General features: G+C 39.7%; 1 protein-coding gene across 3 annotated transcripts in view; it reads right to left on the reverse strand.

Annotated features, from left to right (window-relative positions):
• The window catches only part of MCM8 (minichromosome maintenance 8 homologous recombination repair factor), a 48,344-nt gene that overhangs the window by 18,903 nt on the left and 2,847 nt on the right, over positions 1–26,594 (reverse strand). The window contains exons 4-13 of one of the 3 annotated variants that reach the window (XM_055265054.2): positions 25,363–25,445; positions 24,802–24,951; positions 22,790–22,893; positions 21,297–21,495; positions 16,983–17,068; positions 12,734–12,885; positions 12,295–12,490; positions 8,281–8,311; positions 7,101–7,241; positions 2,268–2,409 (exon numbers count right to left, since the gene is read on the reverse strand). In XM_055265054.2, the coding sequence (XP_055121029.1) occupies positions 2,268–2,409; positions 7,101–7,241; positions 8,281–8,311; positions 12,295–12,490; positions 12,734–12,885; positions 16,983–17,068; positions 21,297–21,495; positions 22,790–22,893; positions 24,802–24,951; positions 25,363–25,445 (1,284 nt within the window). The remainder of the gene's footprint in view (positions 1–2,267; positions 2,410–7,100; positions 7,242–8,280; positions 8,312–12,294; positions 12,491–12,733; positions 12,886–16,982; positions 17,069–21,296; positions 21,496–22,789; positions 22,894–24,801; positions 24,952–25,362; positions 25,446–26,594) is intronic. The other 2 variants (XM_055265055.2, XM_063634017.1) reach the window with 2 other exon arrangements.

The following is a 26,594-nucleotide window of genomic DNA, read 5'->3' on the forward strand; positions in this document are numbered from 1 at the left end:
GGTAGGCAATAAAAAAGTAAACAATATAGGAGGTGAAAAGTGCTATGGAAGGAAAAAGTAGATTAGGGTAAGGAAAATAAGGTCTGCTAAGGTGGCAGCAGGGGCAGAGGAGGTTGTAAGTTAAAATACAGTATTTGGGGAAGACCTCACTGGGATCAGGACAGTTGAGCAAAACATGAAGGTGGAAAGAAAACAAGCCTTCGCAGCTCTATCTGGGGTAAGAACATTCCAGGCAAATGGAACAGCAAGTACAAAGGCGCTTATGAGGAAATGTGACCTGCCTGGTGTGCTGGTGTCCAAGGTAGAGCCACCAGTGGAGCTAGAGAAGAGGAGGCATGGGAAGCAGCAGATAAGGAGGCAAAAGAGGTGAAAGGCCAGAACATGAACAGCCCTGGGCCACTCTCTAGACTTTGGCTTTCACTCTGAGCGAGACGGGCAGTTACTGGAGGGTTATGAGTGAAAGAGTAACACAATCTAATTTTTAATGACATTACTGTATTAAAAATAACAGGAAGGGGCAAGGGTGGTTACAGGCATGCCAATTAGGAGATTACAGTAATAATCCATGTGAGACATGATGGTGCCATGGACCAGGGTAATGAAGAAGTGGTTAGATAGCAGATATATTTTGACCGTAGAGCCAACAAGATTTGCTGACAGATTAATGTGGGGTATGAGAAAAAGTCAAGGATGGCTCCATGTTTTCTGATTTGAGCAATTAGAATGAGAGAGTTGTCATTTACCGAGATGAGAAAGACTGTGAAAATAGATTTGAAAGGCAAAATCAGGATTTTAATTTTAGACATGTTAAGTTTGAGAAATTTGTGGAGATACTGTGTAGACAATAAGAAGTGTGTGCCTGATATTTAAGGGAAACGAGATTATAAATTTAGAATTTTTCACGGATAGGTAGGTAAAGCCAATGAAATGATACAAGATCACCAAGAAGGTAAATACAGACCTAGAAGACAAAAGGTCCAAGAACTAAGCACCTTAGTTAACAACAGGTAAGAGGTTGTGGAGATGAAGAACCAGTAAAGACTGAGAAAGAAGTCAAGAATGAAGTAAAGTGGCCTGGAAACCAACGAGAGTTCAAGGGTCTCAAGGAGGAGGGAGTGATTAACTGTGTCAAATGTGGCTACCAGGTCCTGGGTTCAGAAATGTGAAAGTCACTGGCAAACCAGAAGGAATGAATGACCTTAACTGGACTGGAATCTGGACACTGCCTGACACATGCATGGAAACATGTTTTTCCAATAAGGTGAAGACATCACAAAGAGAAACTTAGGTGACAAAGCCCAATGTAGAGGTTTCTTCTTGCGGGGCCCTATGCCTGGATTTCTTATCACCTATCACTCAAATCCTGAAAAAAAAAAACAAATGAGTTCGGTTACAATACAGCAAAACTATTCATTCTGAAGTAGGCCAGGTGTGGTGGCTCACGCCTGTAGCCTGTAATCTCAGCACTTTGGGAGGTGAGGTGGGTGGATCACTTGAGTCCAGGAGTTCAAGACCAGCCTGGCCAACATGGTGAAACCCCGTCTCTACTAAAAATACAAAAATTAGCTGGATGTGGTCACGCACACCTGTAATCCCAGCTACTCAGGAAGCACAAGAATGGCTTGGACCTGGAAGGCAGAGGTTGCAGAAAGCTGAGACTGCACCACTGCACTCCAGCCTGGGTGGCAGAGCAAGACTCTGTCTCACAAAAAGAAAAAAAAAATCGCAAGTAACACCTCTAATCTCCTATTACAAGTCCTTTGTGAGCAAAGGATGACATCTACCTTTTTGTCAGTGCCAAGGTTTCTAAACTATTTAGAGCTAAATCATAGTAACGCATTCAACAAGTATTTACTGTGCCCCTATGTACTAGGCAATGGGAACATGGCAGTCCACAAGACATCCAAATCCCACCATACAGGGAGGTTACTATAAAGCTTCAAAACAGGCTTTTAAAAAAATGATCACAAATGTGATAGGTGGTATGAAATGGGAAGTTTAGGGAGCTATATATATTTATTTGATTTTTACATATACTTGTATCTGCTATAAGATTCTGAAAATAAATGACATTAAGTATAGTTTCAATTCTGTAGTATAAAAATGATGATACTGCATTTCCAATGATTATTTCTGACAGTGTCAACTTACTGGTTAGGACTTTGCTATCTAAATGTCTCTTAAACAGAATGTAAAGAAATTAACTGAAAAGGAAAAGGCTTTTCAAAAAGTCCCAGAATCACTAATTATTCCCTTTGGCCTCTCACCTTGATCACCAAGTACCAGGGCACCAGCTTCCAAAGCAAAATCTCCAGAGGAACTATCTTTTGAAAGAGTTACCGTCAGACCAGAGGTGGTCGTGGTGTTACCACAAACATACACGCCACGTGGGGCAACATTGCATGCTGCCTAAGGAAACAAAAAGTTTAAGAGAATCATCCAAAGTAAAAGGGAAGTAATAGCTAACAGCAGTTGCTCACAAACGTTAGGTATATGCTAGGTATTCTTTTAAGAGCTTTAGTGTACAAGGTGCACCATCATCAGCAGAGAAAGGTATTATTATATCCTGATTTACTGATGTCAAAACCAAGGCCAACAAAGAGTGAATGAGGAACTACACAGCTATGAAGGTGGAAGGTCAGGATTCAGTCAAACCCAGGCAGTCAGATTCTGAAGTCTGTGGTCATATAAATACTCAACACAATTCCAATTTATGCTTCATTTTCAAGTTCGAAAAGCAAAAACATGAGTACCAATTTTAATTTTGAAGGTTCCAATGCTTCTTTAAACATCAGGTAATAAAATGACTTAATACATGCTCACCTTCTGAGCAAACATGCTATAACAGGCCAGAAAAGTAAACAGCACAAGAGTTAAAAGCATAGCTCTCTGGAGTCAGACAGACCTGTTCAAATCGTGGCTCTACCATGCACCAGCTGTGTGGCTCTCAGACCTCTCTGAGCCTCAGCTTCCTTATGTTTTATCACAGCATTGCCCTGAACAATAAATGAAATCATGTGTGCAAGGCATGTAATTTGGTACCTGGCACATAAGTGCCCAATGTAAAACCGCTGTGTATGGCAGTGCACTGCCCAATTCCAGGGGACAGTATTCACATCTCAAACATCCACTGTTATCCTATGCTGCTGGCTCAATAAATAGTAATTATTATTTTTGTTACTTATATAGTCTTTCTGAGAAACCTTATAACACACAGAGTATGATGGTTTACTAGGTGGTCAGAAGAAAACACAAAAATATAAAGTAAATGGTTCATAACGGTTGGTGTTAGCCTAATTTTTAATTTGTTTTGTTATATTTATTATTTTTGAGGCAGGGTCTCACTCTGTCGTCCAGGCTGGAGTGCAGTGGCACAATCCTAGCTCACAGCAACCTTGAACTCCTGGGCTCAAGTGATCATCCCACCTTGTGATATCCTACCTTGTTTTAACCCGAGTGACTCTCTCCTAGCAGAGAGAGAGCCGGACAGACTCCATTTTAGTTTCTTTACTTGTAAACCCTTTCACCTCCCTCCAGGCATAGCTAGTGTAAAAGTGACTCAAAGCACATCCAGGAATGCACCTGTTGATAAGATGTTGAGACGAGCTGCACCAGCAGCTCCTGGGGGTGCGCGCAGTGGATGGCACCCAAAACCCCTGCATTTATCTCTTTGTGATAGTTTAAGCCCCTGTAACCTGGAGCTGTTTATTTTTTGTAACTGCATTTGTAACCAATTAATTTTTTTAACTTTTTGCCAGTTCTGCTTCTGTAAAAATTGCTTCAGCTAAAATCCCCCCTTCCCTATTTAGACCATGGTATAAAAACAAAACTAGCCCCTTCCTCGGGGCTGAGAGAATTTTGGGCGTGAGCTGCCTCTCGGCCACCGGCTAATAAAGGACTCTTAAATTTGTCTCAAAGTGTGTCATTTCTCTGTAACTTGCACGGTTACAACAACCTCAGCTTCCCTAGTAGCTGGGTCTATAGGAGCATGCCACCATGACTGGCCAATTAATTTTCTGTAAGAAACAAGGTCTCACTATGTTGCCCAGGCTGGTCTAAAACTTCTAGGCTCAAGTGACTCTCCCACTTCAGCCTCCTGAGTAGCTGGGACTATAGGCACATGCCACCACACCTAATTTTTTTTTAAATTGTTTTTAGAGACGGGATCTCACTATATTGTCCAGCTTGGTCCTCCTGCCTTGGCCTCCCAAAGTGTTGGGATTACCGGCATGAGCCATTGCACCCAGCCTGTTAGTCTCGTTTTTAAAAACCCTGGCTTAGTGTGGCTTACGTGCCATACTCTGTACTATTCAGGATGTTTAATTTCCACTAATACTACAGATTCTATTCTAAATTGAGCCAAAGGCATTATTCCAGGTCTGAAAAACAAGAAAAACTGCCAGTGTAACTTCTTGGTATGAACACTTTCAATACCACTAGATATATTTTAGAACAACTATCTGCCAAGAAACATTTATTAAAAAAAAAAAAGAGTTCGGGCACGGTGGCTCATGCCTGTAATCCCAGCACTTTGGGAGGCCAAGGCGGGTGGATCACAAAGTCAGGAGATGGAGACCATCCTCACTAACACGGTGAAACCCCATCTCTACTAAAAGTACAAAAATTAGCCGGGCGTGGTGGCAGGCGCCTGTACTCCCAGCTACTCGGGACGCTGAGGCAGGAGAATGGCGTGAACCCAGGAGGCGGAGCTTGCAGTGAGCCAAGATCACGCCACTGCACTCCAACCTGGGCAGCACAGCGAGACTCCGTCTCAAAAAAAAAAAAAAAGAGAGAGAGCAAAAAAAGGAAGTTTTATATACTGCAAGCAGTATGTATAAATTATGAGATTTGTACAGATAAGACACTCTAGGGGTTAAAGCAGGCTCCCACCTATAATTCACTAATTCCAAAGTTACACACACGAACATGTATAATACCACACAAAAGACAGAAAAGAAAGCTGTAACAATTCAGATCCCCACTTGCATCTCTTCCTACATATTCCAAACATAATGTTTTCTTTTCTTTTTTTTCTTTTAAAGACAGGGTCTTGCTCTATTGCCCAGGCTGGGGTACAGTTGCATAATGATGGCTCCCTGCATTCTCCAACTTCTAGGCTCAAGCAATCATCCTGCTGCAGCCTCCGGAGTAGCAGGGACTACAGGTGTGCGCCACCACGCCCAGCTAATTATTTTTTTTGTAGAGATAGGATCTCACTTTGTTGCACAGGCTGGTCTTGAACTCCAGGCCTCAAGTAATCCTTCCAACTCGGCCTCTCAAAGTGTTAGGATTACAGGTGTAAGCCACTGCACCAAGATTCCTGTTCATTATGAGCTTTGTTTCACCTATAAGGGGTACCCTGAGCCTCTGTTGTCAGGCTACATTGTAGCGAGGTCTCAGAGCAGAATTTATTTTTTAAAAAGTAGCCCCAGCTGGCCAAAAGGAACCAAACATAGATGAAATATCTATGGAATTATAATAATATCTAAGGAATTAAAATGACTGGTTTAACACTCAACCACAAGCAATAAAGGATGACTCAGATACGAAGGACAGTGGGTTTACAATGTAATGACAAGATCAAAGCAGTTCTCAAGTCTGGCTGCATATTAGAATCATCTGTGAACTGTTGTACACATATAGACACTAGGACCCTAACTTGGAAACTCTTAACTCAATTGGCTTGCAGTGGGCTATGGTATTTTCAAAGAGCCCCAAAGGTAATTAAGATGTGCGGCCAGGGTCCCAATCCTTGGACAAAGATTTAGGAGCCACACTACTACAACTTACCAAAGGGCCAGAGAAGCCCTGGTCAATTTTCCACATCAAGTGAAGAAGGGGGTCACAGGCATTTTTAGAAAGCACAGTGGCCAAGCACAGTGGCTCACACCTGTAATCTCAGCACTTTGGAAGGCTGAGGCAGGTGGATCTGCTTGAGCCCAGGAGTTCGAGACCAGCCTGGGCAACATGACAAAACCCCATCTCTACAAAAAAAGCATTAGCCAGGCATGGTGGCACATGCCTGTAGTCCCAGCTACTTGAGAGGCTGAGTTGGAAGGACTGCCTGAGCCCAAGGTGGAGGCTGCAGTAAGCCAAAATTGCGCCACTGTACTTCAGTCTGGGCAAAAGAGGGAGACCTTGTCTCAAAAAAATAAAGTAGAAAGCATATTATGGCTGGCTTACTGGGTGTCACTTTAAGGAAACTACAAGCATACCAATAAGCAGCACCTTCTAGAGCCATCATAAAACCCAGGAAAGGAAAACCACTAGGCTCTGACTGGCAGAGGCAGAATTTTCTTGGGGATCTACAAATGACCGGTCACAGCAGTTGCCTTGCTTTGGGCCAAGCGTGGTAGCTCACGCATGTAATCCCAGCACTTTGGGAGGTTAAGGTGGGTAGATCACTTGAGGCCAGGAGTTCAAGACCAGCCTGGCCAACACGGCAAAACCCTGTCTCTACTAAAAATACAAAAATTAGCTGGGCGTGGTGGTGCGCACCTATAATCCCAGCCACTCAGGAGGCTGAGGCACAGGGATTGCTTGAAAGTGGGAGGCGGAGGTTGCAGTGAGCCCAGATCACGCCACAGAACTCCAGCCTGGGCAACAGAATGTGACTCTGTCTCAAAAAAAAAAAAAAAAAAGTTGCCTTGATTTGGACTCAGAAGCAGTGGAGATGTATACAGACAGATCCCACACCTTTAGCAGACTGTTCTTAAGGCCCAATACAGTGTTTATGTACTTGTATGAGGGAGAATAGGTAACCCTGCTTTAACTCCCCTGAACTATTCTGTTCATAGGTGAGGTCACATAACAACGACAAAGACTAGCAAAACAATGGTTAGAGGAATGGTTAATATTTCCTAATAGTTGATGTCTCAACAGACCAGGATGTTTGTACAGCCTATGTAACAGGAGACTGGCTCAATTTAAAAATATGGTCAGATGTAAGTTACATATTACTCACACAAATTCCAATTCATTTACGCCACCTAACCATGTCCTCTGGAACACACACACTACATGCTTTGAGAAAATTCACTTGTGAATTATTAATGCATTTTACAAGCAAAAGAACAAACACTAAATGACTGATTTTCTACCTGTAGCATCTGACTTTTTCCTAGGCCTGGATCTCCAACAACAAGGATGTGTGGATCTCCCCGAATTGGAATTCTGTTTTTGTCATCTGCGTATTTCTGGCTTCCTCCAAAGAGTGCTAATGCCAAACCTGCTTTAACAAGCTCAAGTGCGAAAAAAGAACAAAAAACAGAAGTAAAGAAAACATAAAGGTGACTAGTAAAGGGGGTATTCCTCCTTCTATAACATTGATTTGCTTGGGGATTGTTTTAAAAGCATGACTGAATGTTAATTTTTTTCTAAGAAAAGGAAGTCTAAAAACAAACTTCTATCATGTAAATGATTAAAAAGTAAAAACCTGAAAGCATATAAAATCAGAGAGGTATCTTAGAAATTACTAAGACCTACCTTGCAAGGCATAAATCCATTCCACAAAAACGAGAAATATTTGTTTCTGCTTTAATACTGGCAGTGTCTAGTCACTTTAAAAGCCCATTTCTTACCAAAAGTAGCTGGGTCTGGTGGCGCGTGCCTATAGTCCCAGCTACTCGGCAGGCTGAGGTGGGAGAACTGTTTGAACTTGGGAGGTGGAGGTTGCAGTGAGCAGAGATCGCACCACTGTACTCCAGCCTGGGCGACAGAGCAAGACTCCATCTCAAAAAAAATAAATAAATAAAATAAAAGCCCATTTACATTTACTTTAGTTGGTAAAAGTTTTTTCTTAAAAGGAGCTATACGGCCGACACCTATAATCCCAGCACTTTGGAGGCTAAACTGGGTGGATCACTTGAGGCCAGGACTTACAGACCAGCGTGGGCAATATGGCAAAACCCCATCTCTACAAAAAATACAAAAAAATTAGCTGCACATGGTGGTGCATGCCTGTAGTCCCAGCTACTCAGGAGGCTGAGGTTAGGAGGATGACCTCAGCCCCAAAGCTCGAGGCTGCAGTGAGCCATGACTGTACCATCACACTCTAGCCTGGGTGACAGAGCGAAACCCTGTCTCAAAAAATAAAAAAAAAATTTTTAAAAAAAGGAGCTATAGTTTGCTTGCCTCCCATATCATTAATTTACAAATAAAGACTCATATTAAGATATAAATAACTGGCCAATAGAAATTTGCTATTTTCTGTGAAGTTTTTATATGTTATTTTTGCTAACCTTACATACTTTTTGAGTAAAGATGAAGTAAAATACTTACTTCATGACCAAAAATGACAGGGCAAAGCGAGCTGAAAAACAGAACACAACTTATAAATTCCAATTTATACTTCATTGATCCATTAGGAGATCTCCTTTACAATTTGCTTAACTTGCTTAATATCAACAAAGACAAATGTAAAAAATTTACATCCCCTCAACTAAAATTTCATTCGTACATTCTTGAGAAATATGAGTACATTTCTCAAAATTCTTGGTTAATCTATAAAGGTTCGAATGTTTTAAAAACTCTGCCTGCATAAGGAAAAGAGGATACTTGCAAAGCATCTTAAAGTAACTAAATATAATGTTGCTCTTCTTACACAACTAGGCTTAAAATGCGTCACAATCATGGTCTCCCATTTTAGGATACGGGATTATATTGTATTTCACGTGAATAGACATCTTGAGACTGTGCAGCCAAGTCACTGAAAGGAGACTAAGAAGTGAACTCAGTATATAATACTCTTAAGATGGGATAAAATTTCATTTTTTTCAGTTCAAGTCAAAAGGTCAAATTAAATAAGAAAATGAGGCCGGGTGCAGTGATTTGTAGAACCAGAAAGTCCAGAAAGGTGGGGTAACTCAAAGCATGGGCTTCCAGCCTACAGGTAAATCTAAACATTTTCTGGTTGACAATTGGTTGAGTTTGTCTAAAGACCTGGGATCAATAGAAAGGAATGTTTGGGTTGCAAGAGGTTGTAGAGACCAACGTTTTATCATGCAGATGAAGCTTTTAGCTAGCAGGTTTCAGAGAGAACAGGCTGTGTTGATGTTAATGCCAGAGAGGTATAATAAGGCATGTCTGACCCCACTTCCCTTTGCGGCCTGAATCAGTCTTTCAGGTTAAACCTTAAGAACCCTGGCTGAGGAGGAAGTCTGTTTAAATGGGTGGGGGCCTTAGAATTTTATTTTTGGTTTACAGGTTCATGCCTGTAATCCCAGCAAGGGAGGCTGGGATTACAATCCAACTTTGGGAGGCCAAGGTGGAAGAACTGCTTCAGCCCAAAAGTTCAAAACTAGCCTGTGCAACAAAGTGAGACCCTGATATCCACAAAAAAAAATTTAAAAATTAGCCAGGCGTGGTGGCATACACCTTTAGTCCCAGCTACTTGTGAGGCTGAGGTGGGTGAATAACTTAAGGCCAGGAGTTTGAAGCTACAGTGAGCTCTGATTGTGCCACTGCAATCCAGCCTGGGCAACACAGCAAGACCCTGTCTCTAAAAAAAATTAAGAAAAAGAGTATAAAGCAGTACATTTACATTTATCAATTTTATAAACAAGGAACAAACAAAAATAGGGTGGGAGAGAAAATCAGGAGTAAAACGTGAGTCTTTATTCCCTTTTAATATATGTAAACACAGAAGGAGGTGGTGGTGTGCTCATATCCCCTTGGCACTCACTGTTCAGTATGTTCCGGCTTCCTACTGGCATCTGCACCTGTCTGCCAAAGACCTTTCTATGGCCACACAAGCATCATCAGCAGGCAGGATGGGCAGGCCAGAAGTGCTGAGGTGTTTAATACTCCTGGGGGCAGTCCCAAATGTAGGCCCTTAAATGGAAAAACACTGAAGCTGGCTTTCCACAGTGGAGTTTTCCACTGGCCCAGGAGGACTATGTCCCAGATGCTAGTGGGTCACCTGTTCGTCAAGGCACTTACACTGGCTGCCGTCACTTCCCCATTTCCCTACCAGTAACTCCAGAATCACCTCCCAAGTAAACTATGTTGACCCAAATCATTGCTTCTGAAGGAATCTAAACTAAAACATAAACTTCTACTGACAAACTTTTTCTTAAAGGGCCAGAAAGTATTTTCAGCTTCACAGGCTATACTGTCTCAGTCACAACTACTCAACTTGTATCGTGCAAGCAACTATGAACAGTAATGTAAGTAAACTGGGTGGGGCTGTTTTAATAAAACTTGACTTACAAAAACAGGCAGCCTGCCTAGTTTGCCAATCTCTGCTAGACTGATAATGGAGGACCATGAAAAATTCTAGTTTTGATGCTGAAATCTCACACATGGGTGGGAAAAAGCAAACTGTGGGAAGAAAACTAAAGTTTTCCATACTTACTCTTCTATAAGTACGGGAGAAGAGGGACCACTAAAAATGTTCAGTTTTAATTTACAACCTTTAAGAGGAACCAAAGATGTTTGGATTCTCGACCAGGTTGCTTCCTTGGCCACCTGCTCAGACTCACTCCCAGACCACCCCGGCAACCCTAAGTTAGAGCAGCCTCTCTTCCAGGGTGGGTCTGGATGGCTTTTTATTCAGAGGGAAGTGGGATTTAAGGACAAAAAACCCCTGTGGAGCACTATTCTTTACTCAGTCAGCTAATTAACATATTAAAGCCAGACAGAAAAAGCATCAAATCCTCTTACAGACCTGAGCCTACTGAACAGCAAAGCATGACAAAATCACTTTTTTTCTTTTCTTTTCTTTTTTGTGAGACAGTCTTGCTCTGTTGCTCAGGTTGGAGTGCAGTGGCGCGATCTCAGATCACTGCAACCTCCGCCTCCTAGGTTCAAGACATTCTCCTGTCTCAGACTCCCAGGAAGCTAGGATTACAGGCACCTGCCATCATGCCCTGCTAATTTTTCTATTTTTAGTAGAGACAGGGTTTCACCATATTGGTCCGGTTGGTCTTGAACTCCTGACCTCAGGTGATCCACCTGCCTCGGCCTCCCAAAATGCTGGGATTACAGGCTTGAGCCACTGTGCCTGGCCAAGATCACTTTTTATAATACAATGCATTTCAAAACGTTCTCAGTTCTTTACCTCTCTTAGATATATCTATTATTCAGTCTCTCTCATTTTCTCCTATTTCTTCAAAATTACCCCACAATTGTCAAAAAATTATCAAAAGTAACAGTATGTTGCAGTAGTTATGTTAAGTACATTATAAAATTCCACTTAATTTTTAGAACAACCTTCTGAGGTAAGTCTTATTATTTCCATTTTAAGGTGATATAAATAAAGGGGAAATTAAGTAATATGTCCCAGATCACACTGGAAGTAAATGCCCAAAGCAGGAGTCTAACTTAGGTTTGTCTCCAAAGAAAAGCTCTTAACCACTAAGGCAAAAAAATGCCTATACTTTGCTGCTTCTCCACGGCATGGCAATAGCATGGAAATAAAATTATCAAATACTTTTTGAATATATGTTAATTCGATTTGAATCTCTATGAACAACACCCTACATAGAACTAATTGAAATGGCTTTGGAATTCACTGTTCCCTCACTCTTCTGTTGAGCAACAAACTTCTTGTATAAGATAGTAAATATTCCGTATTGTTTAAACTAGAGATCGGCAAATTTTTTCTATAAAAGGATAAAGCAAAAATATGTGAGCCATATATATGTTCTCTGTTACAACTATTCAACTCTGCCACTGTAGCACAAAAGCAGCACACTATGTAAATGAATGAGTGTGGCTGTGTTCCAATATAACTTTATTTACAGACACTGAAATCTGAATTTCTTTTTTTTTTAAGACAGAGTTTCACTCTTGTTGCCCAGGCTGGAGTGCAATGGCGTGATCCTGGCTCACTGCAATCTCCATCTCTCGGGTTCAAGTGATTCTCCTGCTTCAGCCTCCCACGTAGCTAGGATTACAGGCGCCCAGCCACCACACCCGGCCAATTTTTGTATTTTTAGTAGACACAGGGTTTCACCATGTTGGCCAGGCTGGTCTCGAACTCCTGACCTCAGGTGATCCGCCCGCCTCGGCCTCCCAAAGTGCTGGGATTACAGGCGTGAGCCACCACATCCGGTTGAAATCTGAATTTCATATAAGTTCATGTGTTGCGAAATATTCTTTTAATTTATTTCAACCATTAAAAAATATAAAAACCATTCTTAGTTCATAGGCCATACTCAAGTGGAGGGAGTGCTGGATTTGGTACATGGATTGTAGTTTGCTGACCATTTTGACTAGTTTTTGGTTACCTGTAGCCAAGAGAACCCCCAACATCCATCTATGTAATAAAATTTCAAATGACAGCATACATACTTGACAATGAGTTTAAACAGGTTTTCTTCAGCTTGAATCTCTTGGACGGCATAAAGGTCTTTAAGTGAGAACTCCATCAACATTCCATGCTTACACCCATCCTCAGAAGTCTTTGTTTTCTGTCCTTTGCTATTACTAATAGAATTTGCTTCAATGTACAAAAGGAACATACACTTGTCATTCTTATTTCGAGAACCTGTAAATTAAAAGTATTAAATACAATAGTTGGTATTTTCATTTTCCCTACAATGACTCAACTAGAATATAAAACAAAGTCATAGGCAGCTACAAATATATTTTTTTTTTTTAAGGGAATGTTTCATCTTATGTATGCAACAAGAAATTCCTCAAATTATTTGAGATTCAGGGGCATCTCAGAAAAGATGAATGTTGATGAATCATTATTGAGAGACAAATAATGAAAAGAGTTGTACCATACCTTCTTCCGCATTTGAGACTTTGACAATTCCAGTAATAGTCACTGTGTCTCCCGGGACACAGCTATCCACAAGATCATGAACAAGCTCACATTCTATTGTTCGTGGAATCCGACCTGCCTCTCTCTGATCATCAGACATCAACTCCTGGATTCTAAAAAGTTTAAATAGTTTTCAGTTAGAATACTTACTTTGGATGGTTTCTGCAAGATATTAACTATTCAGGGTTCACATGATGCTGAGGGAGATAAAAGCAGATTTGCTTATTAACAGTTTAATGGTATATCTAAAATTACTTCAGCAGTTTCCAATTCAAGATAGCGGAATGAATGTATGTATTTGCCTAGCCTCCCTCCAAAATGTCCACCAAAATGAGTCACTAAAAATTTGGGGGTATGTAGAGGTATCATCAGCAAATGAGATATTAATGAAATTTTTGAAAACAGCAAATGGTAAAGTATTGATGGATAAAACAAAATGAAGTCCAGAATACACATGGGCAAAAGCTATAAGCATACAAGAAAAGTGGGACCCAGTGTTCTTAGCAGAGCCCCAGAGAAGCTTCCAAGTCGGATGTGGAAGGAACAGAGGGCAGGAGTAGATGGCTGGAAGAAAATGGTAATCAATAGAAAGACAAGTCATGGAATAGCTGTTGAGAATTTTTGGAGAAGGTGAGTGGACAGATGGGTAGGGGAAGAACGTGTACTTTATCATCTGGCAAAAACCAGAGCACTGTTCTAAGGAAACAAACCCATCCGCCCTGTGAAGGGAGCTAAACTGTGCAGTGAGAATATCAGAGCTTCAGAATAAAGACTCTTCATTCTACCATTTGAGAAACCCAATTCCAATTCAAAAACACATTCATAAAGCAAAATCTGATAGCCCAAACCCCTATCTTTGTATTCAGAGGTAAAGTCTTGTGAGAAAAAACTACTACCTAAAAAATTGCAAAGGAAACCTATCTTACCTACTTCAAATACTTTCTCATTCCTCATCAGACATTTGAAAACTAAATGGTAATAATTCAGGGAGCATTAAAAACAAAAAACTGCCTAAGAGTTTTGAGAAAATATTGCCATCATAAAACAGGAATAAGCCACTATAAAAAGGGAACTATGGGGAAACAAGTACGAAATCAAGGAAATTTAAAGCATGTATATAAAAATCAAGCATTTGTAGAGAAGATATAAGAAAAAGCCAAAGAAATCTAGAAAACAGAACAAAGAAAATGAAAGAGTGAGGAAAAAGTTAAAACAAATAATCCAAGGAATGCATTTGATAGGAAGCTGAGAAAAGTCAGATATTCTAGAGTTGAAGACAAAAGATCCTGCCAATCAAGCAGGATAGAGACAACTAGATACACTTTCACTGTTTCACAGCATGATAGATAAAACGGTTACAAAGAGGAGGAAAAGTCTAGTCCTCAAAGGAATGAGAATCAGATGAGCACCAGACCTCTCATAAACAGCAGAGAAAATTAAAACCAAATAGACTTCAATAGCTGGCAAACTCTTAGCCAGACTAAGATCCAAATAAAGACATTTTCAGACATGCAAGGGCTTAGAACTTTTTACCTGTCCTGTATACTTTCTGAAAATTTACTTGGGAATATTCCTTAGAAAAAATGCAATGAAGCAAGATCCCAGGATGACGCAGGATGCAGGTCTGGAGAACTACTGATCCAGACTCAAGCAGAAGGAAGGTATGTTTTTTTGTTTTTGTTTTTTAAGAATAAAAGGTGGATTCCATGTATTCCATAGTATATTGAAGAGAGAATGGAGAATTATGGTGAAATGGTACAGGCATACTCTAAGAAGTAAAACCAGCACTTAGAAACCTTAGGAAAAATAAAGTACTAAATGACAAAGTTACAGTCCAAATATGATGCACACTAAAATGTGGGATAATTCCAAATAACTAGCAGAGTATAAGAAAAGATAATTTGATGCTTTAGTCATTTTCATTTAAGGGGTAAAAACCAACAAAACAAAACAAAACCCAGTGACATAAATTACATCTCCTTTGCTTGGCATTTGATCACTTCACTTGGTTCTTTGTTGAGCTATATTTACATTTTTATGTTAATAAAATGGGAAGGGAAAGGAGTAGAAGGACCGCCGTAATAAGGACTTAACAGACGAAAAGGGGTGTTTGATATTGGGACAAAGCTGGAGGTTTTATGTTAATTATTGTGGTAATAAAGTTAATGGCCCCTAAAATGGAAGAGACAGTGGAACGTGAAGATGGTCAGATCCACAGAGGCTCCTGCATGTGCTAGGTTTTTTGCTAAAGGGGGATAAACTGTCCAGCCAGTTTCAGCACCAGCTTCGACTACTGAGGACGCAAGTAGGAGTAGAAAAGATGGAGGGAGAAGTCAGAAGCTCATATTATTTATCCCGGGGAATGCCATATCGGGCATTTTTATTAACATAAAAATGTAAATGCCTGTTTATTGTTTTTGTTAGACATGACCTATAAATAAACTCTGGAAGACAATTATAATTAGAAGACAAAAGGTAAACCTTGACAATTTAAAGTAATGTTGGAACTGAGAAAGTCTAGAAGGTAAAAGAACAAGTATGTTTCTAATGTCCTCAGCTCACGTAGAACGACTGCAGTAAAGCGAAGGATGAAAGACACACAAGAATGGTATCTAAAGTTATGTATAATGTAACGGCAAGTTGTGGGGACTGTGCCTTTCCACACTGATTGAATTTTTAAAAACATGCACATGTTATTACATTAAAGCTTTTTTTACTTAATAATTAATGTAAATACAATCATTGAACACTAAAATAATAACTTTGGAATACATTCATCATAAATCTAGACTACCTCTCAATGTTTTTCAGGTCATGGGCCAGGCGCTGGCATCCACCTAACCTGCACGACTTCAAACCTTGCTCCAAGATCACTCACCACTTCACAATCAATTCACCCCCCCACACCCACTTTTTTAAGATGAGTCAAGTGCAGTAGTGAGAAGGGAGGAAAGAGTAGAACATGAAGTTTGATCTGTAAGTGACTGTGAATAATCAACTGAAATAACTTACTACCTCCAGACTAACCCTTTGTCCCTCTTAAGTGGTAAAAGTCCCACAGACTGCGTTGGAAATCAGGCTCTACTACACTCATAGGCCACACGATCGTACTCAAGAGTCTTAACCATTTCCTCTTTTATAAAATGGGGTGTTTGTAAAGATCTCACTATAGTACAATTAATTATTATATATGTTGGTCTTAATTTTTCAGGGAAGAAGGGGGTGAAGGAGTTAGCAGCAGACCATCTTATCTTTTCTCTAGGTTCTTAGTTCTTAGGACCATCTCATTTCAGCCAGGTTTGCTAGAGAGCACTGACTTCAAAACCATTCATAATTTTATATTTAGGGATGAGCTATAGATCTACAGCTAGAAAAAATGGAATCAATTATGGGATGAAAAATACATACACAAAGAAAACTCTGACTTGCAAAAAAAAAAAAAAGCTATTAAAAAAACCGTATAGTAAAATGCCCCATTGCAACATTGAGAACATAAAATGAAACATGCCATTTCAAAGGAAGTCTATCGAAAACTTCAAAACAATATTATTTCTATCACAGCTCATTACGGAATGAATCATATAGCTTTGCTTATGGCCTATATCCAGTTCAATTAATCACATAATTGAGATATAAAATCAACTATTTCTCAGTAGGACACAATATTTGCATAATGAACCCTTTCTGGAATCTGACAGAGAATAAATTTCAAATAAAGACAATTATTTAGGCCAGGAGCGGTGGCTCACACCTGTAATCCCAGCACTTTGGGAGGCTGAGGCGAGTGGATCACGAGGTCAGGAAATCAAGACCACCCTGGCTAACATGGTGAAACCTCTAAACTAAACCTCTACTAAAAATACAAAAAAATTAGCCAGGCATGGTGGCAGGCGCCTGTAGTCCCAGCTACTCAGGAGGCTGAGGCAGGAGAGTGGCGTGAACCCAGAGGGGGAGCTTGCAGTGAGCCAAGATCGCGCCACTGCACTGCAGCCTGGGCGATAGAGCAAGACTCCGTCTCAAAAAATAAAAAAATAAAAAGACAGACAATTATTTTAACATAAAAATTCTTCATCAAATAAACCATCTATTATACACTATTATACACTTTGTCATTTAGATAAAACATACAATATAATACAGTAAAATTATGGATTTACTCAACAGTGTGACATCTAAAGACTGCCTTTTATGTAACAGTCTGATTGCTTACTTGATTGACTGCCAGTCCATTGTAACTGTGAGAGGAGAGCTGCAGAGAGCAGTAAATGACCTGCCTCGACACACAGGCACAGGACACTGAATGAAACAAAAGTAATTCACATTCAGATTTTGATAAACTATAATCACACCTCAGGAAAATTCAGTTAAAACATTTCATTTAATACTGTTTTAAAAGTTGGTCTCAGGATGCTAGTAAAGTAAAATCCACTGAGAGATTAATGACTTTCTATTTCCTCCTGCAACAACTTAACATCGAGAGCTTCTGAGGCACTTTCCAACTGATCCTTCTCGCTTACCGTTCTTATCCTGCAATGGGTATGCAAGGTGCTTTGCTTGCCTCCCACACGAAGCACTTACTGCTTCCTCTGTGCCCATGCCACCTCTTGCTCCTTGAACACCCCCTCTTATTCTGTCCCACATGCCCAATGCCAATCTTCTCCTTTTCAAAAGGCTTTCCAGAGTTTTCTTTAATCCCCAGCTTTCTCATCTGGGCTCCTTTTGCACTTTCTGTAGAGTGTAATATTTATTATACCACACAGGCACTTGTTTGGTGTTTGGATCTCAAGAAGCATTTATAAATTCAGACTGTGGCAGACTGTATTTGCCAACTATGATCGCAACAATATTTATCTTCAAGTCTTTTTAGAACCTTGCTACTCTTCCATTAAGAAATGAAGGCTAATTCCTTCTCCTGGAATTTGAGAAGGCTTGTGACTCACTTTGTAACCAAAAGAATGTGACACAGTGATGTTGCACAACTTCTGAGACTAGCTCACAAAAGGCAAGGCCATTTCTGCCTACCAGCTGGACTTCTTGACTTGAAGCTGTCAGCAGCCATATAAGCAGACTGAGTGCCCTGAGCTGCTATACTGTGTGCAAGAAGCCCAAACTAGCCCACACAGCCATATGGAGAAGAAGATGCCTGGCCAGCCCCCAGCCACCTTGCTGTACTCCAGCCACCATCTGACTACAACTCCATGAGAGGCCTGGAGCCAGAACTAGCCAGTTCAGTAGTTCTTCCAAACTCCTGATCCATAGAAATCATGAGAACTAATAAAATTGGCTTTATTTTCAGCCACTGAGTTTTGGAGTGATGTGTTTTGCAGCAATAGTGGCTGGAATAGAGATCAACTGAAACAGCCATCTTTCTGTCACTTCAAATCCCTACAGTTCAGACAAACAGAGGACCTCTTCACGACATCACTCATGAGTCAATGCTACTACCTCATCTATTAGAGGGCATGAAAATACCCTTAACAAACACTGTCTAGAAAATATCTGACTTAAGGAGGTCGAGGCTGCAGTGAGCTGTATTCATGCCACTGCACTCCAGCCTGGGTGACAGAGTGAGACCCCGTCTTCAAAATAAAAGGAAGAAAATATCTGGTTTAAATCAGGATTTAAATTCTGGCCTCTGAGCTAAAGGATGTACCTTGAACCTTAAGCCAAGACAAACACCAGATGAAACCCATCTATCAACACCACTGATTATTCAAAACCAACAGCTGAATCTCACATACCCTCTTCTTCCAGTAAGAGAAAGAAGCCTTAGGAATTTCAAACATAAACATCTTATGTTTCCCTTTTTAATTCTTCAAGGGATTATTTACCTCACTAAGGATTCAACCCTTCACATGAGCAAAAATTTAACAAATGTTAAATTTATTAAAGCCCAATGGTGATAAAGATGACTCTGGGTACCACCGAGGAAACATTATACATCCATGGTAATGAGGGCTTAATTAATAAATGGTGTCAGGACAAATAGCTTTTCACCTAAAAATTAGATCACTAGTTTGTTTTTTTAAGAGATGGGGGTCTCACTATGCTGCCCAGGCTAGTCTCAAACTCCAGGGCTCAAGCGATCCTCCTGTCTCAGACTACTGAGTAGTTGGGACTACAGGCATATGCCACCATGCCCAGCTTAAATCCCTAGTTTTATGCCATTCACCAATGGCTTAAATTCCAGATGGACAAAAGATCTAAAGATAAAAAACAAAACTTAGGATTCTTAGAAGCAATGTAGGAAATATGTTTATAATGCTCGAGTGAAAACAGCTTCTTATTTATTTAAGTATTTTTTGAGGTGGAGTTTTGCTCTTGTTGCCCAAGCTGGAGTGCAATGGCGTGATCTCGGCTCACTGCAACCTCTGCCTCTCAGGTTCAAGTGATTCTCCGGCCTCAGCCTCCCGAGTAGCTGGGATTACAGGCATGTGCCACCATGCCTGGCTAATTTTGTATTTTTAGTAGAGATGGGGTTTCTCCCTGTTGGTCAGGCTAGTCTTCAACTCCTGACCTCAGGTGATCTGCCTGCCTTGGCCTCCCAAAGTGCTGAGTACAGGCATGAGCCACCACGCCCAGCCGAAGAACAGCTTCTTAAGCAGGGCATAAAATGTACAAGTTATGGAGGAAAAGACAACAATTTGATCATGTCAAAATGTGAAACTGTACAACAAAACAACTCACAAAGTTAAAAGACAAACCAAAGACTGGGAGAAAATATCTAATGTATATAATCAACAATAATTAGTATGTAGAATGTATAAAGAACTCCTATCAATAAACCAATAGAACCAGGCACAGTGGCTGGCACCTGTAGTCCCAACTACGTGGGAAGCTGAGATGGGAAGATCACTTGAGCCCAGGAGTTCAAGGTTGTAATGAGCTATGATCATGTCACTACACTCCAGCCTGGGCAACAGAATGAGACCCCATCTCTAAAAAACAAAATTAAAGAATAAACCAATAAACAGGAAAATGAACATTAGATATAAATAGAAAATTCAATAAAGAAAGAAACTGAATGGCCACTAAAGATATGAAAAGATGCTCAACGACAACAGAAATCAGAAAAATTCACATTATAAATGCAGTATTATTTACACCTCCCAAACTGTCAAAAATGTACAAGTCTAACAATACCAGGTGTTAATGAAAATACGGAGAAATGGTAACTGCTTAACACTACCAGCAAAGATTTAAGTTGGGGACAATACTCTGGAAAGTAATTTGGTGACATCTAATACAGTTAAAAATAAGTATAGCCAGCCAATCCCAGCACTTTGGGAGGCTGAGGCAGGCGGATCACGAGGTCAGGAGTTTGAGACCAGCCTGGCCAACATAGTGAAACCCTGTCTCTACCAAAAATATAAAAATTAGCCAGGTATGGTGGTGTGTGCCTGTAGTCCCAGCTACTCGAGAGGCTGAGGCAGGAGAACTGCTTGAACCCGGGAAGCGGAGGTTGCGGTGAGCTGAGATCGCGCCACTGCACTCCAGCCCGGGCAACAGAGCGTGACTCCGTCTCAAAAAGAAAAAAAAAAAGTACAGGCTACAACTTGGTATTCCTATGCTAAGGAGACATGTACAAGAATGTTCTCTGTAGTACCATTTATTATTATAAAAAACTGGAAAGAGCACAATTTTCTACCTCCAGGAAAATGGATAAATAGTGGCTATTTATTTAAGGCAACACTCCACAATAGCAAAAATGAAAGAATTCGATATGTATTAAAATAGGTAGAACTTCAAAATAACCAAGTAAAAAAACAGCTGCATGTTACATTCAGGATACCATTTATGTAAACACAATACAAAAAACTAACTCTACATATATAGTCAAGAATAAAAATGTAAACTTGAAGAATACATGCCAATTTCAGAATAGTGGTTGCATCTGGGGAGCAAATAAAGGGAATAAAACTGAGAACAGAGAGACTTCAACTTTAACTATATAACCATATTTTTGTTACAAATTAAGCTAAAATAACAAAATATTAATATTTGCCAAATCATAGAGTAGATAAATGTTAATTACATTATTCTCTGAACTTTTCTATAGTTTTAAAATCCAGTTTAATAAAGGCTAATAAAGATTTTTTAAAAACCCACCACTTCTAAATAGTAGAAGAAATAAAGGGAAAAAAAAATTTGGTGTGTATACCTAGAAGTCAACAGAAATATGAATGGAAGGGATGCATATTATAATAACTTCAGGACAATGATCATCCCTGGGAATACTACAGGTAAAGGGTAAAAAACAGACACTAATTGTGCCAGTAATGCTTTATATCATTAAAAAATGTGTCCAGAGCTGAAAAATGTAAATTCAGGGTGATGAGTAGTGGAATGTTTTATTTATTTCTGTATTTTTCTTACCCTGAAGTATTTCATAATATAAAAGCAGAAAATCGAAAATAAAAAATAAAAATAAGCTCTGTGTTCAGAAACATTGGGAAATGTTTTCTGTATTCTGATTTGCCTTCTTTACCAAGATAAAGAAAGAAGCAGTTAAAGAACGTATTACCTTTGTGGGAAGACTGTATTTTCCATCTGGAAGAGGAAAACTCTGAACTTCTCCACATGCAGCACAACGAAAAGCCATCTTGGTGCAAAGAGGCTTTATATTACTAACACGAACCACTGTCCCTCTTAGAGCAATGTATTTTCCATAGTAATTTGCTCGGACATTCTTGAGCTGTGTCAAAGGCTCATAGTTGTACACCCTAAAGACAAACAGGAAGTAATGAACAGAAAGTTGATGTTTTTTATATTTTCACAAGTTCCTTTTAGGAGCGACTAAGAATTCTCAAACCAAATCATCCTTTCGATATATCAGAAATATCACAAGAATTAAACCATTCTTGTTTTGCTTTATTTTGTTTTCTTGAGGCGGAGTCTCACTCTGTCGCCAGGCTGGAGTGCAGTGGTGCAATCTCGGCTCACTGCAACCTCTGCCTCCCGGGTTCAAGTGATTCTCCTGCCTCAGTCTCCTGAGTAGCTGGGACTACAGGTGCATGCCACCACACCCAGGTAATTTTTGTACTTTTAGTAGACACGGGGTTTCACCATGTTGGCCAGGATGGTCTCGACCTCTTGACCTCATGATCCGCCCACCTCGGACTCCCAGTGCTGGGATTACAGGCGTGAGCCACGGTGCCCGGCCAAACCATTCTTAAAAAGAAACAACACTAAATCTTCCTTTTTCTTCTTATCTCATAGGCTGTTCTCAAGGAAAAAAGAAAAAAAATTTAAGGAAAAAAATAATGCCAAAAGGAAAATCTACAGATTCAAAAACCTTTGGGTTTCTAAGTTCTTTTTAAAGAACTGCTAGGAAACTGTCTTCTATAAATTCTGGAAAAGAAAAACTCTGATGATTACCTTATAATGAATTCTTCTAATGAATTTAAAATCTTAAAGATAAATTCAAGAAAAACAAAATAATTTCATTTATTCCCTTGTATCTAACAGAAACCTAGTAATTTAACAAAAAACACTTAGTGTATTACAGACTGAGTATATCCCTTACCCAAAATGCCTGGGACCAGAAGTATTTTGGAATTTTGGGACTTTCAAATATTTGCAATATTACTAGTTGAGTATCTCTAATTCAAAAATCTGAAGTGCTCCAATGAACATTTCCTTTCAGTGTCGTGTCAGGGCTCAAAGTTTTGAATTTTGGAGCATTTCAGATTTCAGATTTTCAGATTAGGGATACTCAACCCATACATGGATTATTAAACTTACACAGCAGGGTCTTGATAAGTTCACATCCAAAACCAATGTTTAGAAAAATCTGCAGGTTAGGAAATCAACATTTTCTTCCTTATTTAGGAAGTACTGTCATGATGTCTTTGATTAATTTTCAATGAGTTTATTTCAGTATGATGATCAATGAGATGGCAAGGAACTCATGTCCTTTTTACTGATTTCCTCATTTTTATAAAATAAGCGTTTTCATTCTTAAATGGCCTTCAATGTCCCATTCTAAGTAATACTTTAATACATCAAATTCCTCACCTTGCATGAATATGTGGCACATTTACCATTGTTTCTCCATCACTAGACAATCCTTCCTGGGCTTGTAACTCAGCTGCATGCCTTTCAAGGTCCTTAGTTAACACCTAAACAGGACAGACATTTACTCTGAAGTTGGAAAACAAAATATCCTCTTTATACAGAACTCTATTTTTATAAAGAATATAAAGTTTATGGACAGAAACAGAATAAAAACAGAAAACTTTAACAGCCCTTTAAAAATCTAATATTTAATTATGACTACTTTCTTTATAGTGGATGTTTTACTTTGGATTTTGCTGTCCCTGTGCTGAAAAACTCCAGCATCCCAGTCTGCTACTTTCTGTCCCAACGAAACCTAACATTAAAAGCCCTTATAGTAGTCCCCAAAACCATCACCTCTTGATACTAATTTAAAAAAAAAAAATGCATTCCTATTTCTCTATATTCACTGATCAATCAAGACATAGGAAATAAAAATGACCTTTAAAATACCTAATACTCACTCCCTTGGCATTTAACATTAAATAATATAAACAGGCTGGGCACAGTGGCTCACACCTGTTATCCCAGCACTTTGGGAGGCCGAAGTGGATGGATCACCTGCGGTCAGGAGTTTGAGACCAGCCCAACCAACATAGTGAAACCCCATCTCTACTAAAAATACAAAACTTAGCTGAGCATGGTGGTGCAAGCCTATAATCCCAGCTACTTAGGAGGCTGAGGCAGGAGAATCAATTAAACCTGGGAGGCAGAGGTTGCAGTGAGCCAAGATCACACCATTGCACTCCAGCCTGGGCAACAAGAGCAAAACTCCATTTCAAAATAAATAAATAAATAAACAACAAACAAACAATACCACTTGTGCACAGCAGTTTGCTGGCAACCTAAGAGGCAAAATAAGATGCACATATACAGCTGTAATTGTTATAAGGACCATAAAGATGTATAGACAAAATACCATCAAAGTTTTGAAAAGTGGTCACGAGAAAGGTTTTACAGAGAGACAACTGAGCTAGGCCCAAATAATCTATGTGAAGGGAAGGGGATTCTATGTTGAATGGACAGCACATGCAAGAGGTAGGAGAATGCCCCTCTGAATGCCCCAGCACTTTGTGTATGCCTGTCCTGAGATTTGCTACTCATTACCTTGAAGCATGTATCTGTTTGCTAGCCTAAAAAATGTTTTTGGCTGGGCAAGGTGGCTCATGCCTGTAATCCTAGCACTTTAGGAAGCCGAGGCAGGCGGATCACAAGGTCAAGAGATCGAGACCATCCTGGCCAACATGGTGAAACCCCGTCTCTACTAAAAATCCAAAACTTAGCTGGGCATGGTGGTGCACACCTATAGTCCCAGCTACTCGGGAGGCTGAGGCAAGAGAATCACTTGAACCCAGGAGGCAGAGGTTGCAGTGAGCGGAGATCATGCCACTGCACTCCAGCCTGGCAACAAAGTGAAACTCTATCTCAAAAAAATAAATAAAAAATAAATTTAAAAAATTAAAAAAGTTAAAAATGTTTTCATATATGTTGTATCACCTGACCCTGAAACAAAACTCAGGCAAGCACAGTACAAACTGTTATTTACATTTGATATACAGGGACACTCAGTGGTTTGCCTCATGCCACAGAACCTAAATCTAAGGTTGCTCTTTTTTGCTCTAAGTTCATAACTGGTAACACCATGATTCCTTGTTTTATCTTCCCTATGAGATTGTATAACTTCTTGAAAGCAAGGTTTAATTTCTGCACAATCTTTAGCAAGATTAAGCAAATCCAAATAAGTTGGAAGTAAATATTTCATTTAGATAAGCTGTTGTATATAGAATGAATGGTATCTTTCCGAACGGAACTGCAACCTCTCAGTTCTAGCCAACATCTTTTCGTAAAAGCTAAGTATCTCTTATAGAAAGTACAGTCACTGTAAAATCTTCCTTTAAACTTAGACAAGGTGTGCATGTGTGTGCAAACATTAAAAAAGTTTAGACAAAACTATGCATAAGACAAATAGTTACCTGATGTATTGCCAAACCCATGCAAGCCAAGGTTTTCTCAGGTGCATCTCTTAGTTCATTTGCTATATCTGGTATCAAGTTAGTTACTTCACCACCTTCTGTCAGTTCTTTAAAATCCACCAAAATACTTCCCTTTCTTTCTATTTCATCCTATAAAATATGAAAGTATGAAAACGATACTTGCTTTTCTGTAGTCAATTACCATTAACTGAGCATTCTATTATACACTTTGAGAAAGCATACAATGTTTATATGTGATAAGGGTAAGTACGACAGAAGTATAAGCTTTGTGCCAAGCACGGTTCTGATATTTTAAATATATTAACTTATTGCTGCCTCTTAACAATCCTTTGAGGTAGGTATTTATACCTCTATCTCCAAATAAAAGAAAACTGAGGCACAGAGAAGTAATTAATCAAAGTCCATACTGCAGGTAAGTGGCAGAACTGAGGTCTGAGCCAAGGTAGTCTGACTCCAGTGCCTATGATCATAATCACAAGTACCTCAAATGCATTGATAAGATGGCACACGACTGGTAGCTTTGCTGTAGAGGAATCTTACCTTGTCATACAAATCAATATGCCTTGTGAAAAATTTTTCAAATGCTTGAATCTTCTCAATCAAAGGAGAGCTATCGCTGTAAACTAATCCAACAAATATGGGATAAGCACAAATAATCACACACGTACATGCATATTCTTCATGAGACAAAAGCAGCACTACATACATGGTAGATGACTTTTTTCTGATTGCTTTGTATTTTGATTACATTCACATAAGAACTGGTATAGAAGGTAAACTTAAGATTCTAAAACAAATTTAGGTTTGCATAATGTGAAATGCAGACAGAAACTCTCTCTCCCTAAAAGCCCCACTATCTGGGAAACTTTGTTTTGCATCTTTGACACCTAATAGGACATGTTAGTTCAGATAATTTAGACAATAAGCTTAAACCAAAAATTATAATAAAGCCAAAGCCAGAAACATAAACTAAGCTCTTACTCTGACAGAGCTGAAGACAATCACAGTCTTTCCTGAGATCAGGAGACAGACCACCACTTGACCCTGGTGGCAAAACTGAAAAGCTTTATTTTTTTTCCAACATTCTAAAGTTCTACATTTTCAAATATGTCTCTCACAGAAGAACAGTACAATAAAGTAGTTTGGAAGTACAGATGGTGAAGGCTAAGGCACCTCTAGAACTCCATCTTTAGGACTGTCCAAAGATCACTTATAGCGTTCTGAGCTATCTATCTGCTAGGGGAACAATGTGAGTGCTGGTGGCTAATACATCCTAAAGGAACAAGATCATTCATGAAACAGATTCTATTGATGGAAAAAAACAAACAGATTTCCAATAAAGAAAACATTTGTAAAGTACTCTATTTATTCACAAAATGACTACTGAGTGCCTGGTACGGGGCAGGGAGGGTCCTGGACCTCAACAGTCTAGTTACTAAAAAAAAGTATGCAGCCGGGCGCGGTGGCTCACGCCTGTAATCCTGGCACTTTGGGAGGCCGAGGCGGGCAGATCACGAGGTCAGGAGATGGAGACCATCCTAGCTAACATGGTGAAACCCCGTCTCTACTAAAAACAGAAAAAATTAGTCAAGCATGCTGGCAGGCACCTGTAGTCCCAGCTACTCAGGAGGCTGAGGCAGGAGAATGGCATGAACCTGGGAGGCAGAGCTTGCAGTGAGCCAAGATCGCGCCACTGCACTCCAGCCTGGGCAACAGAGCAAGACTCCATCTCAAAAAAAAAAAAAAAAAAAAAAAAAAGGTATGCACACGCA

This window comes from Symphalangus syndactylus, chromosome 24 (genome assembly GCF_028878055.3).
Source record: "Symphalangus syndactylus isolate Jambi chromosome 24, NHGRI_mSymSyn1-v2.1_pri, whole genome shotgun sequence".
Lineage (NCBI taxonomy): Eukaryota > Metazoa > Chordata > Mammalia > Primates > Hylobatidae > Symphalangus > Symphalangus syndactylus.